The sequence below is a fragment of the Mixophyes fleayi genome, chromosome 4, assembly GCF_038048845.1.
Source record: "Mixophyes fleayi isolate aMixFle1 chromosome 4, aMixFle1.hap1, whole genome shotgun sequence".
In the NCBI taxonomy this organism is placed as follows: domain Eukaryota; kingdom Metazoa; phylum Chordata; class Amphibia; order Anura; family Limnodynastidae; genus Mixophyes; species Mixophyes fleayi.
The window spans coordinates 303,537,120-303,550,851 of record NC_134405.1 but is presented as its reverse complement, the minus strand read 5'-3'; the positions used below and the strand labels follow the sequence as shown (position 1 = coordinate 303,550,851).

The 13,732-nt window shown below is 40.1% G+C and overlaps 1 protein-coding gene across 4 annotated transcripts in view; it reads left to right on the top strand.

Moving 5' to 3' along the window:
- RELL2 (RELT like 2) overlaps window positions 1–7,138 on the top strand; it is a 42,521-nt gene extending 35,383 nt beyond the window's left edge. For 3 of the 4 annotated variants that reach the window (XM_075209946.1, XM_075209947.1, XM_075209945.1), the window contains one exon: window positions 6,964–7,136. In XM_075209946.1, the coding sequence (XP_075066047.1) occupies window positions 6,964–6,996 (33 nt within the window). In that variant the 3' untranslated portion in view covers window positions 6,997–7,136. Of the gene's footprint in view, window positions 1–6,963 lie in introns of all 4 variants that reach the window. The other variant, XM_075209948.1, reaches the window with a different exon arrangement.
- Window positions 7,139–13,732: the final 6,594 nt, after the last annotated feature.

The window sequence follows — 13,732 nt, the reverse complement described above, 5'->3', positions numbered from 1 at the left end:
TAACTTAAAACTTCCCTTAACATGTCTGTTATCACATAGGACAGAAGAGGCTGCCTGCAGGGATAATTCTACCCATGTCAGGCTCTGACTAGTTCTTGGGTAAATCAATGACTCAAAGTGTTGCCATATAAAAGGCATTTCATACCTCCCGGTTTAAGATAGGATGAGTGTGCGCATACAAAAATGGGTCATATTCACACCATATTGGGAGCATCCCTAAACCCCCAACCTCCCCTCCCCAAAAAAAGCTTTGAATTATCATTGTGAGAGGGGACATAACTCCAAACTTCCAGGTAGTCAGGTCAAAGGTGCTGACTGGCAGGACAATCCCCCAAATGGGGACTGTGCCATCTATGCCAGGACTGTTGGGAGCTATAGCATTTTCATAGTCTGTCTTAAATATGTGTGGCTTATTTGCATATTGTCTTTAGGGATTGCTTAATTTCCCTAACCATTTTTATTCATTCAATTAGACTTTTTTTCATGAAAAACTAAAGAAATGGTTAACAATAATAATATAGGTCCAGCCAATGGGAAATGGTTACCAGAATGGGACCTGTCGCAGCCCATTGAGAGACAGGTCGTCTTAGCGAATAAGGTGAACATATCTACACGGCAGGAAGTGTAATCAGATGTAGCTAGAGTCAGAGGCACAAACAAATATGCAAGGTCAGAATCCAATGGTCAAACTCAGGAGATTCAGAACACATGGTGGAGGTAAAAGGGTAGAGCGGATTATACCCCCACAGGAAGACACAGAAGTCATGACTAAGAAATGATGACCCAAGGAAAGTGCTTAGAGAGTCAATAGGTATAAGAATGGGGTCTACTACAGCCTAGCGGGAGGCAGGTTCTGTTGGTGAATAATGCCCTAGCAGAAAGCGTGATCAGACACAGCAAAGATCAGGGATTACAAGAGATTCGGCCAAGTCTGTACAATTGCAGCCCCATAGTCTCTCTTATCCATAGAGTGCAACAATTTGTGTGATGTGTCAATATAAATACAGACTGCACTAGCGGGGACCTCATGATCCTTCTAACTGTTTGGATTTTATAACTGTTTGGATTTTATGCCGGTTACACTATACTTTATACTATAAACATGCACTTAGGGTGAGTATAAACATGCACTTAGGGTGAGTATAATCATGTACTGAGGGTGAATATAATCATGTACTGAGGGTGAATATAATCATGTACTGAGGGTAAGTATAATCATGTACTGTGCGTGAGTACCCTAGGGCAGCATGGTGGCTTAGTGGTTAGCTCTTTTGCCTCACAGCACTGGGGTCATGAATTCGATTCCCAACCATGGCGTTATCTGTGTGGAGTTTGTATTGTATGTTCTCCCCGTGTTTGCGTGGGTTTTCTCCAGGTGCTCTGGTTTCCTCCCACACTCCCAAAAAATACTAGTAGGTTAATTGGCTGCTTTCACATTGACCCTAGTCTGTGTGTGTGTGTAGTCTGCGGAATGAGTGGCGCTGTATAAACAGCTGATGATGATGATGATGAGTACCGAGGGTGAGTATAAACATGTACTGAGGGTGAGTACCGAGGGTGCGTATAAACATGTACCGAGAGTGAATATAAACTTCTACTGAGGGTGAGTATAAACATGTACTGAGGGTGAGTACCGAGGATGATTATAAACATGTACTGAGGGTGAGTACCGAGGATGATTATAAACATGTAGTGAGGGTGAGTATAAACGTACTGAGCATGAGTATAAAAATGTACAGAGGGTGATTATAGTGCATTGAGGTCCATCTGCATGACACGCTTAGATTCTCCTGTACCAGGGGCAGGCTGGCCCGGGGGGCAGGGGGCAGTGGCCCCCCGGGCCGCTCCATCAGACCGCTACTCGGGCCGGGGGGGGAGGCCGGCCGACCGCCCCCTGGATGCAAAATACAACTCTTTCCCCCGCGGCCGCATCTGATGACATCAGATGCGGCCGCGTCAGCGCACAGGCGGCCGCATCCCCTGTCATGTAATGCGGCCGCCTGTGTGCCCCCCGGGCTTCCCTCTCCCAGCCCGCGCCTGTCCTGTACAGCAGCAAAGTGTTCCAGAATATTATTTGAGTTATGTACTGTTTCAGTGAAGAAACATTGAAATTATTTTACTAATATAAATAAACTTATAAAATAAGTACTTTTAGAACAGCCACTTCCATGGTAATTACTTGGTGTATTATTAGTTACAAATTATTTTATGTCGGTATGGTCCATACTTTTATGAGAGAATGACCAAATCATAAATGTGAGTGACACAATAAAACAAGTGAAGAATTCCACCTAATGTGACTGCAACAAATTCCAGCATTTGTTCTCATGTAAACAGATATGTTTCCCACGCAGACTGAGGAAAAGCACTACAGGAAACCATTATTTTTTTTGTCATTTTGACCTTTGAACAAACACTGGATCTACACACAACGGGCCTGATTTAGAGTTAGGAGCTAAGCAAAAACGAAAAAGGTGCATATTTGCTCCTGGACAAACCATGTTGCAATGCAAGGGTGGGGGGGGGGGGGGGGGGTGTATTTATTTATTTTACATGCAGGGAAAATAATGGCTGCTTTTCCATGCAGCATACAAATACTTGACAGCTATTAGTTACATGCAATTTAGAGATGAGCTAGTAAACATCCCTTCCGATTGTAAACCTACTTGTACAATATAAATGTGCCCCCTTCCTGCAATGCCACATGGTTTATCCAATGTGCGATTTGCTTCTTTTATATTATGCTTTGCACCTAAGTCTAAATGAGGCCGGTATGGGTAAATGTACCTTAGTGTCTAGTTCTCCTGGACTGCAATCAATTAGGTGATGTCATCATTGTCTGAGTATATAGTATAAACTTCTGCTCACAGTAATGGATGAGCTACAGTGTACTGGAACCGAGCCCAAACATTGCGTGCACTTAATTTGCAGATACTAATGGCTTTTAATGGCTCCTCAAATCTGCGTAGGAGAACTTGAGAATCCAGGCTGTTATTCTCACCACGGGTGACCTTTAAAAGACTTTGCAGGATTCACTTTTGAACTTCCAGTGAACCTCTCTTATTGCTTAATTAACTTTTCAAAAGTCAGCATCGGGAGAAAGTAACACAGACAATTTCAGAATATTTAACATACCCAATGAATATTTGAAGTCAATATTAATTACTATTTTTGGGACAAAAGAATATGATAAATATATTCAATCAAAAAGTAGATATTAGAAATACAGATGATTCAACGTGTTACTGCTGCTAAAGCAGTGATGGCTACACCCATTATAGTGATAGTTGCCTACTCTCCCAGAATTTCCAAGAGACTCCCGGATTTCTGGGAGTTCTTACGGACTCCCGGGAGAGCAGGCAATTCTTCTTGATCCTGGCCGGCTGTGTTAACTAAACGGAGGGGGCGGGGCCTAGTGACGGCATGGACCCCGCATTGTGGCCCCGTCCCGTTTTTATTAGTTCAGAGGAGGGATGTCCGTTTTGGGGGTGGGGCTAATGACACGATTCTTCGAGCCCCGCCCCCACACACCCATTTTTATAGTTTTTCTTGCTTGCAAACACATGTTTGCATACATGTCAGTCACCACTCTACATTAACAGACTGTGCCCACACACATACTCTACATTAACAGACTGTGCCCATACACACACTCTACATTAACAGACTGTGCCCACTCACACACTACATTTACAGACTGTGCCCACACACACACTACATTAGCAGATTACGCCCACACACACACTACATTAGCAGACTGTGGGGCACATGCCCCCCGGGCCAGCCCTCCTCTGCCTACGTGCGGCCATCCTTTCCCTCCCCCGTTTTGCTCTTCAAGTCATAGGCAGTCAGAAGTGTAACTTGCGTTTAGACATGAATTGTGATCGCTGGCATAATGTCCATTTCTGAGCAAGTGCAGAGCAATTTAACGCAAGATACAGCATGCAACGGGACTTACATATGAAGATGAATCAGGGCCATATTGTTATAATGTAAAGGTAATGTGTAGACCCCTTGTGGGATCATTGGTCATTAATAAGACCCCTGAAAACAATTTAATTTGGCCACCACTTCTATAAAGAGTTTTTACTGTTGCCCTCTAAACAATAGTAAGACATATTCAGTAACATGATGCAAATATCAAAATGGACAGTTTCCCATAACAAACATTGAGAAAACTCCAGCATTGGTGATGTCAACTTCATGCTGCATTAAATTATATGACCACACTCCGATCTGTGGGATAAAGTGGAACAATGTCTTCAGAATTATTACAAGTGCTAACTTATAATAGAGATGAGCAAAGTTGTGGTGACATGTTGCACGAATCCAATTCAGCAGAATATAGGTTGTTTTATGAAGGTGTGAAGTTCTGGCAATTAAATCTCCGAGTTGAGCTTTCGTGTCACCATTCTGTGGAATGGTAGTCCGCACCCTACTTATGGCAGTCAGTTCATTCTGCTTTGTTGTTTAATTGGGGTATACCAATTAAACATGAAATACAATTTAAATACTCCTTCTAGATGAATAAAAGTCTATTTCTTCTTATAAGTGTGATGATGAGGTAAGTTATCAGACCAACCCTTATCACATTATTTTTTCTGACTCATTCGGGGGAATTCAGTTGGCCGGTTACTTGAAAAAGTAATTCTACCTGTGCACTATTACCGTTATTACGGTAGTTTTAATGCCAGCTTTTTGCTCGCAGCTCCCTGAGCTACAAGCTGAAAGCCGGGTTAATATTACCGTAATAACTGTACGCAACGGTACTTTGGGGGAATTGAATTTCCCCCATTTAATGATAATCTCAGGTGTGGTAACAGCCACAGATGTAATTTAACTAATCTATCTCCCATGCGATTTTCAGCATTTTATACACTTTTTGATGCGGATGTGGTGGCAGTGCCTGACTTCCTTCTGCAGTTATGTTGTTACAAGCAGGATTGTGGGTTACAGATGTCAGTGGACAGATACTACACTCTATGCTCCGTGTATATTTTCCTCCGGTTATGTTTCATATCACTCAGCTTCCCCATCTTTTTACCAGCTCTCCTCTCTATCTCCAATCATACACTAGTAACTCCTATCTTATATCGCTTTCCTTTTCTTTGGATTTCTGGGCCATGGACATTAACTCCCTGTCTTGTCAGAAGGATTAACCATTACTTCCTCAACTCCTACTCTCAGTTGTCATGTCCTTGAGTTGAACTGTCAGACCACACACCCCCAGACATTGCTGCATTCCTACACATATTTAGGGTTTTTGTGCATATCCTCTGCAAAACTAATTCTGTGCATGTGCAGAACAGGTTAAAAAAAAAGGCTTACTACAGACTACCTATGCTTGGGGTCCCCCACCCTCCAAACACAATTAACCATTGTGCTGCAAGCCTAGTGCTGGTAATCGCAAAATCACGAAAACTAGTGGGGCTGGTGGCACTATATCAGGGGAACCTGCAGCATGGGCTCCCCCTGCCATAATAACACCATACTTACCTACTTTTGAGACCAGCTGTCCGGGAGGGAATCCGTCGAGGGGGCGTGGCCATGCGTGATGCGCCGTTAGGATCCGCCCCCTGTCAATCTTAGGAAATTCTGCCTAATCGTAGCAGGGGCCACGATGCCGCTGTTAGCCCCGCCCTCACCATTTACAACAACGGGGAGATGCTGGTACCGGGATTTTTGCCTGCTCTCTCGGGAGTCCGGGAGAACTCCCAAAAATTCGGGAGTCTCTCGGACATTCCAAGAAAATAGGCAACTATGAATATCACGCAGCCCCAGGCTGTTCAGCACAGGGCTCAATTCCCTAGGGAGTGGGACCCGCAAAAATAATGAAAAACACTAGGGATTTCTCCACACTCCCGGTGGGTGTGGGGTAGTAAAATGATTAATGTATGTATAAACACTATTTTATTTTATGGAACTACAAGTCCCAGCCAGCCTGGGCTGCAATTAACAGTACTACAAGCACCAGCATACCCATGGCAGCCAGTGCATGCTGGCACTTGGAGAACCACAAGTACCAGCATGCCCTGCCATCCAGGACTCGCTGTGTCATGTAGTTCTACAAAGTAAAATTTAAATAAAACACACTCCTTGTTAAAACCACATCAGTTTATTAAAAATAAATAAAAAAAACTAAAATGTTATTAAATCAGCCATCACTTTTAACCACATAATTTTATTACAAGTAATTAATCCCCATACTCTTACCACCTGATGTCTTCATCTGTAATGGATCCAATCTTATAAGGTTTTAATCTAACAATGCTTGAAACCATAAAAAAACAAATGTAATATTCCAAGGTCCAGTAGTTGTACATAAAAAAAAGTCCCAAAAAATATTCCACAGGTAGTTGAAACGAACATACCTGCAGCGTCCTGTGTAGTAGAGCAGGGGGTGTCAAAATACACATGTAGTCAACAAGCAACAGATCTTGAGACCCGTTCCTTGTTGACTAAGGGTGTAAGCAGAGCCTAGTTGCAGCCAGTAAGGCAGTTACGTGCTCATAATGTCCAGTGCAGTCCCTATTTTTACATGGAAGTACCAGGTGTTACATACTGTTGCTTTCAGGTGAGCTTCAGAGATCCTTGCCATAGTATGTTTCTTTTCTGTGGGTGTTTCTTGTCGTTAATGCTTTGAGTTCATGTGTAATGTATTTTAATTTAGTATTAAATGCATTTTTTTTTTTTTTTAAAACTGGTGCAGCCATGAAGAGCATTAATTACTTAATGTGGAATAGTAGATTACACTGGTAGCATTTGTCTTAACTAACTTCTCCTTGATAAAGATATAAGCTTTGATTAGGGTCTTCTCTGCTCCCTACCCAATGAACCGTTCCGCCCCTGGTATAAAGTTTAGGTCTCAGAAGGTCATAATATAAACAAAAAGGTTTGTCAACAGCTGATGATATTTATATTTAGTGTCAGAAATGAACCATTAACTTTTTGCTTATTCCACAGCCCAGCAGAGAAGACGCCTCTCGGGAGCAATGATATGTAAGTCACTGGAGAAATCTCCTACACTGCACTTTTGGAAGCTATTAATGTACACCTGATGCAGAAGTCCTGCGGTTTTGGAGTTGGACATATCTGAAGATACGGGTGTGTGGTCTTAGGAGGCGCAATCACATGAATGGACAAGTTACCACTGAAGTGCCTCCGTCCCCATTACTCACATTCCCTGGGGAATACAGAGATTGGGCATTGCGTCCGCAGTATGAAAGACACCCATAATTATAGAATCAAAACTGCTTATCTGACATCACTCTAAATTCTAATGATGTAACTGCCAGGAATGTTTAATGTTTTATAATATACATAAAAAAACAATAGTTATATCTTGTCCAAATACCAGGTCTCACCAAATATATAGATAAAATATGGTTTTAAGGATATGGTGGCTATAAGTGGGTCAGAGGATGCATAACATGTAAACAGATAATATCACAAAGAACATTATAGGCCATTATATAATATAATTTCATTTCTACTCTCCCAAAAAGTACAGCCTTAAATGTAAAAGAAATGTTTATTACCATTGGCCGTACTTGGTAAGAGGTCAGTTTTGCTGTGGTAGTCTGACCCAGATTTCAAGGTTAAATTGATTTCTATTCGTACCCTTAAAAGTAGACGGATTCTAATAGAAAATATATATGTTGTGCTCACCTTTGTGTTTATAATGATGTTTACTTGCAGCGATCTCCCATTCACACAGTGCCCCTTTCTCTTTTATGTGTAGGAATTTTCAAGTGAAATGCCACAGGCAACTGACATATTAGACGTCAAAGGAAAAACAAAGGTTCACCTGTCTACCGGAGACTGAAGAGGAACAAGGAGATGCACTGCACCAGGAGCTGGAGCGAACAAAAAACTATTGTAGGAAGAACAAGTGGAAGTTTGGATTCTTTTCCTGTGAAAGGACAAATAAAGCTGTGGAGCTTTGTGATTTCTAAAGGGCAGTGATCACTATTTTTGTGGTTGCATGCCTTTCAATGTAAATATTCCCTGATAGTCCATTGTTATTCACTTATATAGGAGCTAAGTGTTTGTGTGTCACCAGCAGTAGGACCCTGGCATTTGGTCGGAGATGACTGAGCTATGAAGATGGTGAGGCTGTAAATGTGGTTCCCATCCTTGCCCTTGTCATTCATTCCAAACCACCAGTGGTCCATCACCGCATCAACAGTATTCATCATACCTCAGTGGATGATTGCAATGTATTCCCTCATGCACGCCGGGCAGCAGTAAGTGGCTGTCACTTTTTTTAGCTCTTGCTTGTAAAATCAGAATTTACCAAAATGTCCCCACATTGGTTTTGACTTTCATAGGGTGTGAAAAAAATACTGAACTTGTGAATTGTAGCAGGCAATGCCAATGGAGAGTATGCCCATAAATATATTTGGTGAAAGGTCTGCTACCAACTTTAAAAGAGTTCACCGTGCTCTGGCTTTATCTTGGCATTTACCAGTGGTAATTTCAATCTTGGTAACATAGTAACATAGTTGATGAGGTTGAAAAAAAAGACACCAGTCCATCAAGTTCAACCTGTTTTGGATCTCCTGCGATCCTGCACTTATATTTGAAATTGATCCAGAGTAAGCAACCGCCAATCTGTTTCAATTGTGAAAATCTCCCCAGACTCAATATTGCAGTCCTATTTTTACCCTATATCCACTACTATCCATCATTTTAATTAACGGTCGTATCCCTGGATACACTTTTCTGCTAAAAATTTGTCTAACCCTTTCTTAAACATATCTATTGAATCACACCCTTCCCTGGCAATGAATTCCATATCTTGACTGCCCTTACTGTAAAGAACCCTTTATTTGCTGCTTGTGAAATTTTCTCTCTTCTAACCTTAGGGGGTGACTGCGTGTCCTGTGTATAGTCCTTGAGGTAAAAAGTTCCCATGAAAGTTCTCTGTATTGACCCCTAATGTATTTGTACATAGTAATCATATCTCCCCTTAAACGCCTCTTTTCTAAAGTAAACATGCCTAAACTGGCTAACCTTTCCTCATAACTTAATGACTCCATACCCTTTATCAATTTTGTCGCCCTTCTCTGAACCCTTTCTAGTTCCAAATTATCTTTTTTTATAGAGTGGTGCCCAGAACTGTACTGCATATTCAAGATAAGATCTTACCAACGATTTATACAGTGGCAAAATTACACTTCCCTTGCATAAAGCCGTGGAGCTTTGTGATTTTTGGCGAACTTAATTTCCCAACTTTCTCCTGATGCAACTGGATTAATTCAACAAGTTGAAATGTCTGTACTAGTTTATATTTGTACATCCAATATGGGGACTTTCAAAAAGGTAGGACATATGCTCACATTCAGTTGGCTGCAAGGTTCCGCGGAATTACAGTAATGAAAACATTGGTCAGTTTTGCTCACACCCCTGTGAGGTAATGATTATTAACATGCCTGGACAACATGGCCGTCCAGTTAAACTACAAGCCCCAGCATGCATTGCCAGCATGGAATTTGTGGTTTCACAACACCTAGAGAGCCACAGGCTGTCCAGTCCTGACTTGTGCAGTAACATAGCCGTGAGTTTACCATGGAAACTTGCTGCTAATTGAATCAGCCCCTTAAAGTTAGTATTAGGACCAGTTTTGTAGAAAGACAACAATGGCTACTACCAAGGGGAGAACGTGTCTAATGAGACAGCATAAGGGTTACTTATATCTTATATTTTGCTTCTTTTTTTTTAATATATGTATTTTTTCTACAACTTGTATGTGAACTACCATTTGAAAAGGTGTGAGACGGGAGCCAATGGAATGGTAATATCATGAACTGTCTTTATTGTGAACATGAAGTTGGTTGTTACATTTTTAAAGGAAGTCTCACTTAATTTAAGTGATTCTTCCTATGAATTTCTAGGGAACTGTTGAACAGATTATCTTATATGTACAAGGAGTAACATAACTTAATCTGAACTTGTAACTTCAGTTTCACAATGCCATTGTTTAGTCTTTAAATATCAATTTTGATTAAACAAGTAGTGATTTTGAATGGTTACGGTGAAGCCCACAAGTATCGGCAAAACAAATATTGTATCAGAGACCTTTGTGGCCTTCAAAAGACATGAGTTAGAAATTATTCTCCATAAATGTTGGTACATTGTAAAAACCTCTGCTAATACCCCATCATTAATTGTAACTGGGATATGTAAAACTAACGTGATGTCACAGTATAGTGTGAATAAATGTGTCTGTTTTGTACCGTTGTGTTCTGATGACTTATCAAACTAGGTTTGTATACATGTAATTATTTTCATTTCATGCCCTGTTACGCCATCCTTCACTGGGGTAGGTTTTATGGTGTATCTGTATCCTGCACAAAGCGGAGGCAGCGAATGTGTTGCCTGAACCAATACTCAGCCTATCAAATCACTAGGAATGTAATGAGTGACATCACTGATATGTGCCTAGTAGACTGATTGGCTGTATTCTGATGGACATTGGTTCGGAGTAGAAGTAAGAATAATGTAATGTGATACACAATACCCTGCACTTTATTGAAGCAATGTTCAAAGTAAGTGCAGTCAGTTACATTGCTTAATGTAACTTGATTTTGAGAATACTAAAACAGAACACAAGTTACCATGAATATTAAAATAAAAAAATTAAACTACTGTTTCAAGATATAAAAAAATATTGTGATGCTTCCTTTAAAAAGTAAACTATATGTAGACGTAGCCCTACAATAAGTTGTTTGGGACATTAGTAAATATATAAAAAGTGCACCTGTCTTGAAGAATTTAAAAATGTAACATTAAATTACACCTTTACCAGGTTTTACCTAGTAGAAGGCTTTGATCCACTCGATCCCAGAGAGCTGCTTCATGCAGCCGTTCTACCGACTGGTTCTCCTGCTCACACACCACCTCTGCCGTAATATTAAGTTGGCAAACTAAATTGATTTGACGGTTCTGCAGGACAAAACCGGCAGAGCCCTGGGAAAAAATGTTTTTTTACTACATGGTGGCACAGTTTAATAGTAAAGGCTGACTTTTAATATTCAGAATACTCGACATACGATGTAATACAATGGAGGGTGGTGTGTACCAGCTGCTTTCCAGTATTATGTAACTGGAATTAGAACGCTGCTGCTAACTGTCTGAGCAATGATTGTAAACGTTGTTATTTTCCACTGTGCCTTCCGGGCTAAATCTTAAGAACAGAGATACACAGATCTTGAATTACGAGGCCAGGGTTAGTGCAAGTAAATACTCTATGGCAGGGTTTCCAAAACCCAGTCCTCAGGGCTCCCTAACAGTGCAGGTTTTCCATATCTCCTTGCTGGAGCACATGTGTATTCATTACTGACTGACACATTGTAACAGATCCACAGGTGGTACTAATTATGTCACATGTGATCCGGAAAACCTGCCCTGTTGGGGAGCCCTGAGGACTGGGTTTGGGAAACCCTGCTCTATGGCATTCTCACATCGTTTGTATTGCTCTACAGTATTAACAAATTGACATCACTGTTGTTTTTACCAGAAATGTTATAGAAGGGTTTCTTAAAGTTTTCGTTTTCTTTTTCTTTATAAAGGTTTTAATATAAAATATGCAGCAAGTTATGAAATTTGGTGCACAAATAAAATCCTGGAACAATATGATGTATCAGACGTTTTCTAATCTGTACAAGAAAAATAACAGTGAAACTTTGGCTGGTTGTTCTAGGCTAAAGTACGTGCGCCACATCGTAAATATCCCTTCAGACGCCTGTGTTGGATCTGACCAAGGACCATCTACAACAAAGAGAGGAGATTTAGGGAAACGGGTGCAGCGAGAGTGCTGTAACCCAGAGCAACCAGTCTCTTATTGTCATCTTTCTAGTCCACTTTAGAAAAGAAGTAGAAAACATATACGTTGCTAGTTACCTTTTTCCTAGGCACCAGCTTTCATACAAATCCACCCGCCAGTGCCGTTTTTACACACAGAAAATTACAGTATTTTCATTTCAGGGCAGATTCTTGTGTAACTTATTTAGTGTTAATTTTACATTTGTCAATTATGCTAAACTTGTAAATTGTTCTATCAATACAAGCAATTTTCTATTTACACATATTGTTTAATATTCTTTTTTTTGTGTGGTAAATCTACTTTAAAACAACATGGGGGGTTGAGATGGCAGCTCTTGTGTTTTCTCCCACTAAAGAGTCGCGTTATCAAATCTAAACAGGAAAAGTGAAGGTCTTGCCAATAGCAGCCAATCAGATTCTATCATTTTCTAGAATGTGCTAGATAAAGAATAACTAGAATTTGTTTGGTTGCTATGGGCAACACCTCCACTTTTGCTTTTTAGAAAGTTTGATAACTCTACCCTTAATTGTTAAATGCTGTTGTGTGCCCAATATAAGTTGTGTGCCTCACATACAGCAATTTCTGCATTTTGTTCTTAATGCTTAAAATCAAAATGCTCAATATTGGTAAAATATCATTTTAAAGAACTGTTAAATTATTCTACATATGTTTTGCCAATATTTTATTACCAAGGTAATGAAAACTATTTTTCTGTCAGTACTTACAGTTTTAGCAAATATATAGAAGCCTGTTCAGTATATAGTTGGTGCAATACATGGACGTAACGGACTGTTGGTAACGCAACAATTAAAGATTTTTACCCATAAATCATGTCATATTCTTTCTACAAATGTTTTTGTTTTGTTTTTTTTCTCCCCACAGTATGCCAGCAGAAAGAAATTAGAACCAAACTGCTCCAAAGTTTTGCAAAGTTGATAGGGGAACTTAAATTTGTATAATCTTTTATTAGTTTAGAATCATAAATGTATTTTATTTGTATAGGTGAACCTTAAACATGAGGAATTTTACATTGATTCTTCCTTTTGTTATGTTGTTCATTATGATGTTGCATTTTATTTGTGAAGCGAGAGACAGAGGAGAGGTAATAAGGAGACACTTGTTCATTGCTCTCCTTAAAAGTTTAACCTCTACCCCGGCATAGTACAGGACAGACAAGGATTTTAGAAAAATGTGGCCATATTGGTCAGCACGGTGGCTAAGAGGTTAGCACTTCTGCCTTACAGCACTGGGGTCATGAGTTCAATTCCCGACCATGGCCCTATGGTCGGGAATTGAACGTTCTCCCTGTGTTTGCGTGGGTTTCCTCCAGGTGCTCCGGTTTCCTCCCACACTCCAAAAACACAGTGGTAGGTTAATTGACTGCTAACAAAATTGACCCTAGTCTGTGGTTGTCTGTCTCTGTCTGTGTGTGTTAGGGAATTTAGACTGTAAGCCCCAATGGGGCAGGGACTGATGTGAAAGAGTTCTCTGTACAGCGCTGCGGAATTAGTGGCGCTATATAAATAAATGGTAATAATAATAAAAATAATTAGTCGGTTTGGCCTGCCCTTCACAACTTTATAACAGAAAAAAGACTGTCAGCGCTCAATGATCAAAAAAGCTGCCGAATTTCTTGGATGAAACAGGATACACAAACCTATTAAATGCTATATATGATAATTAAAGACATCCAGATAAACAGCGCTAAATTGTACCCAAAGAACTCTTATACAAAGCAACCAAAATAAGATAAAAAAAGTAATAAAATTAAAAAATAAAAATAAAAAACTAAAATAAAATGTTGCAATAAAAATGTCCAAGTTGCACAATAACCATCTGTATTCAATTCCTCATATATAATTCCTTCAATGCTGGATATGCAATAATTGTTCATTCATGGGACAG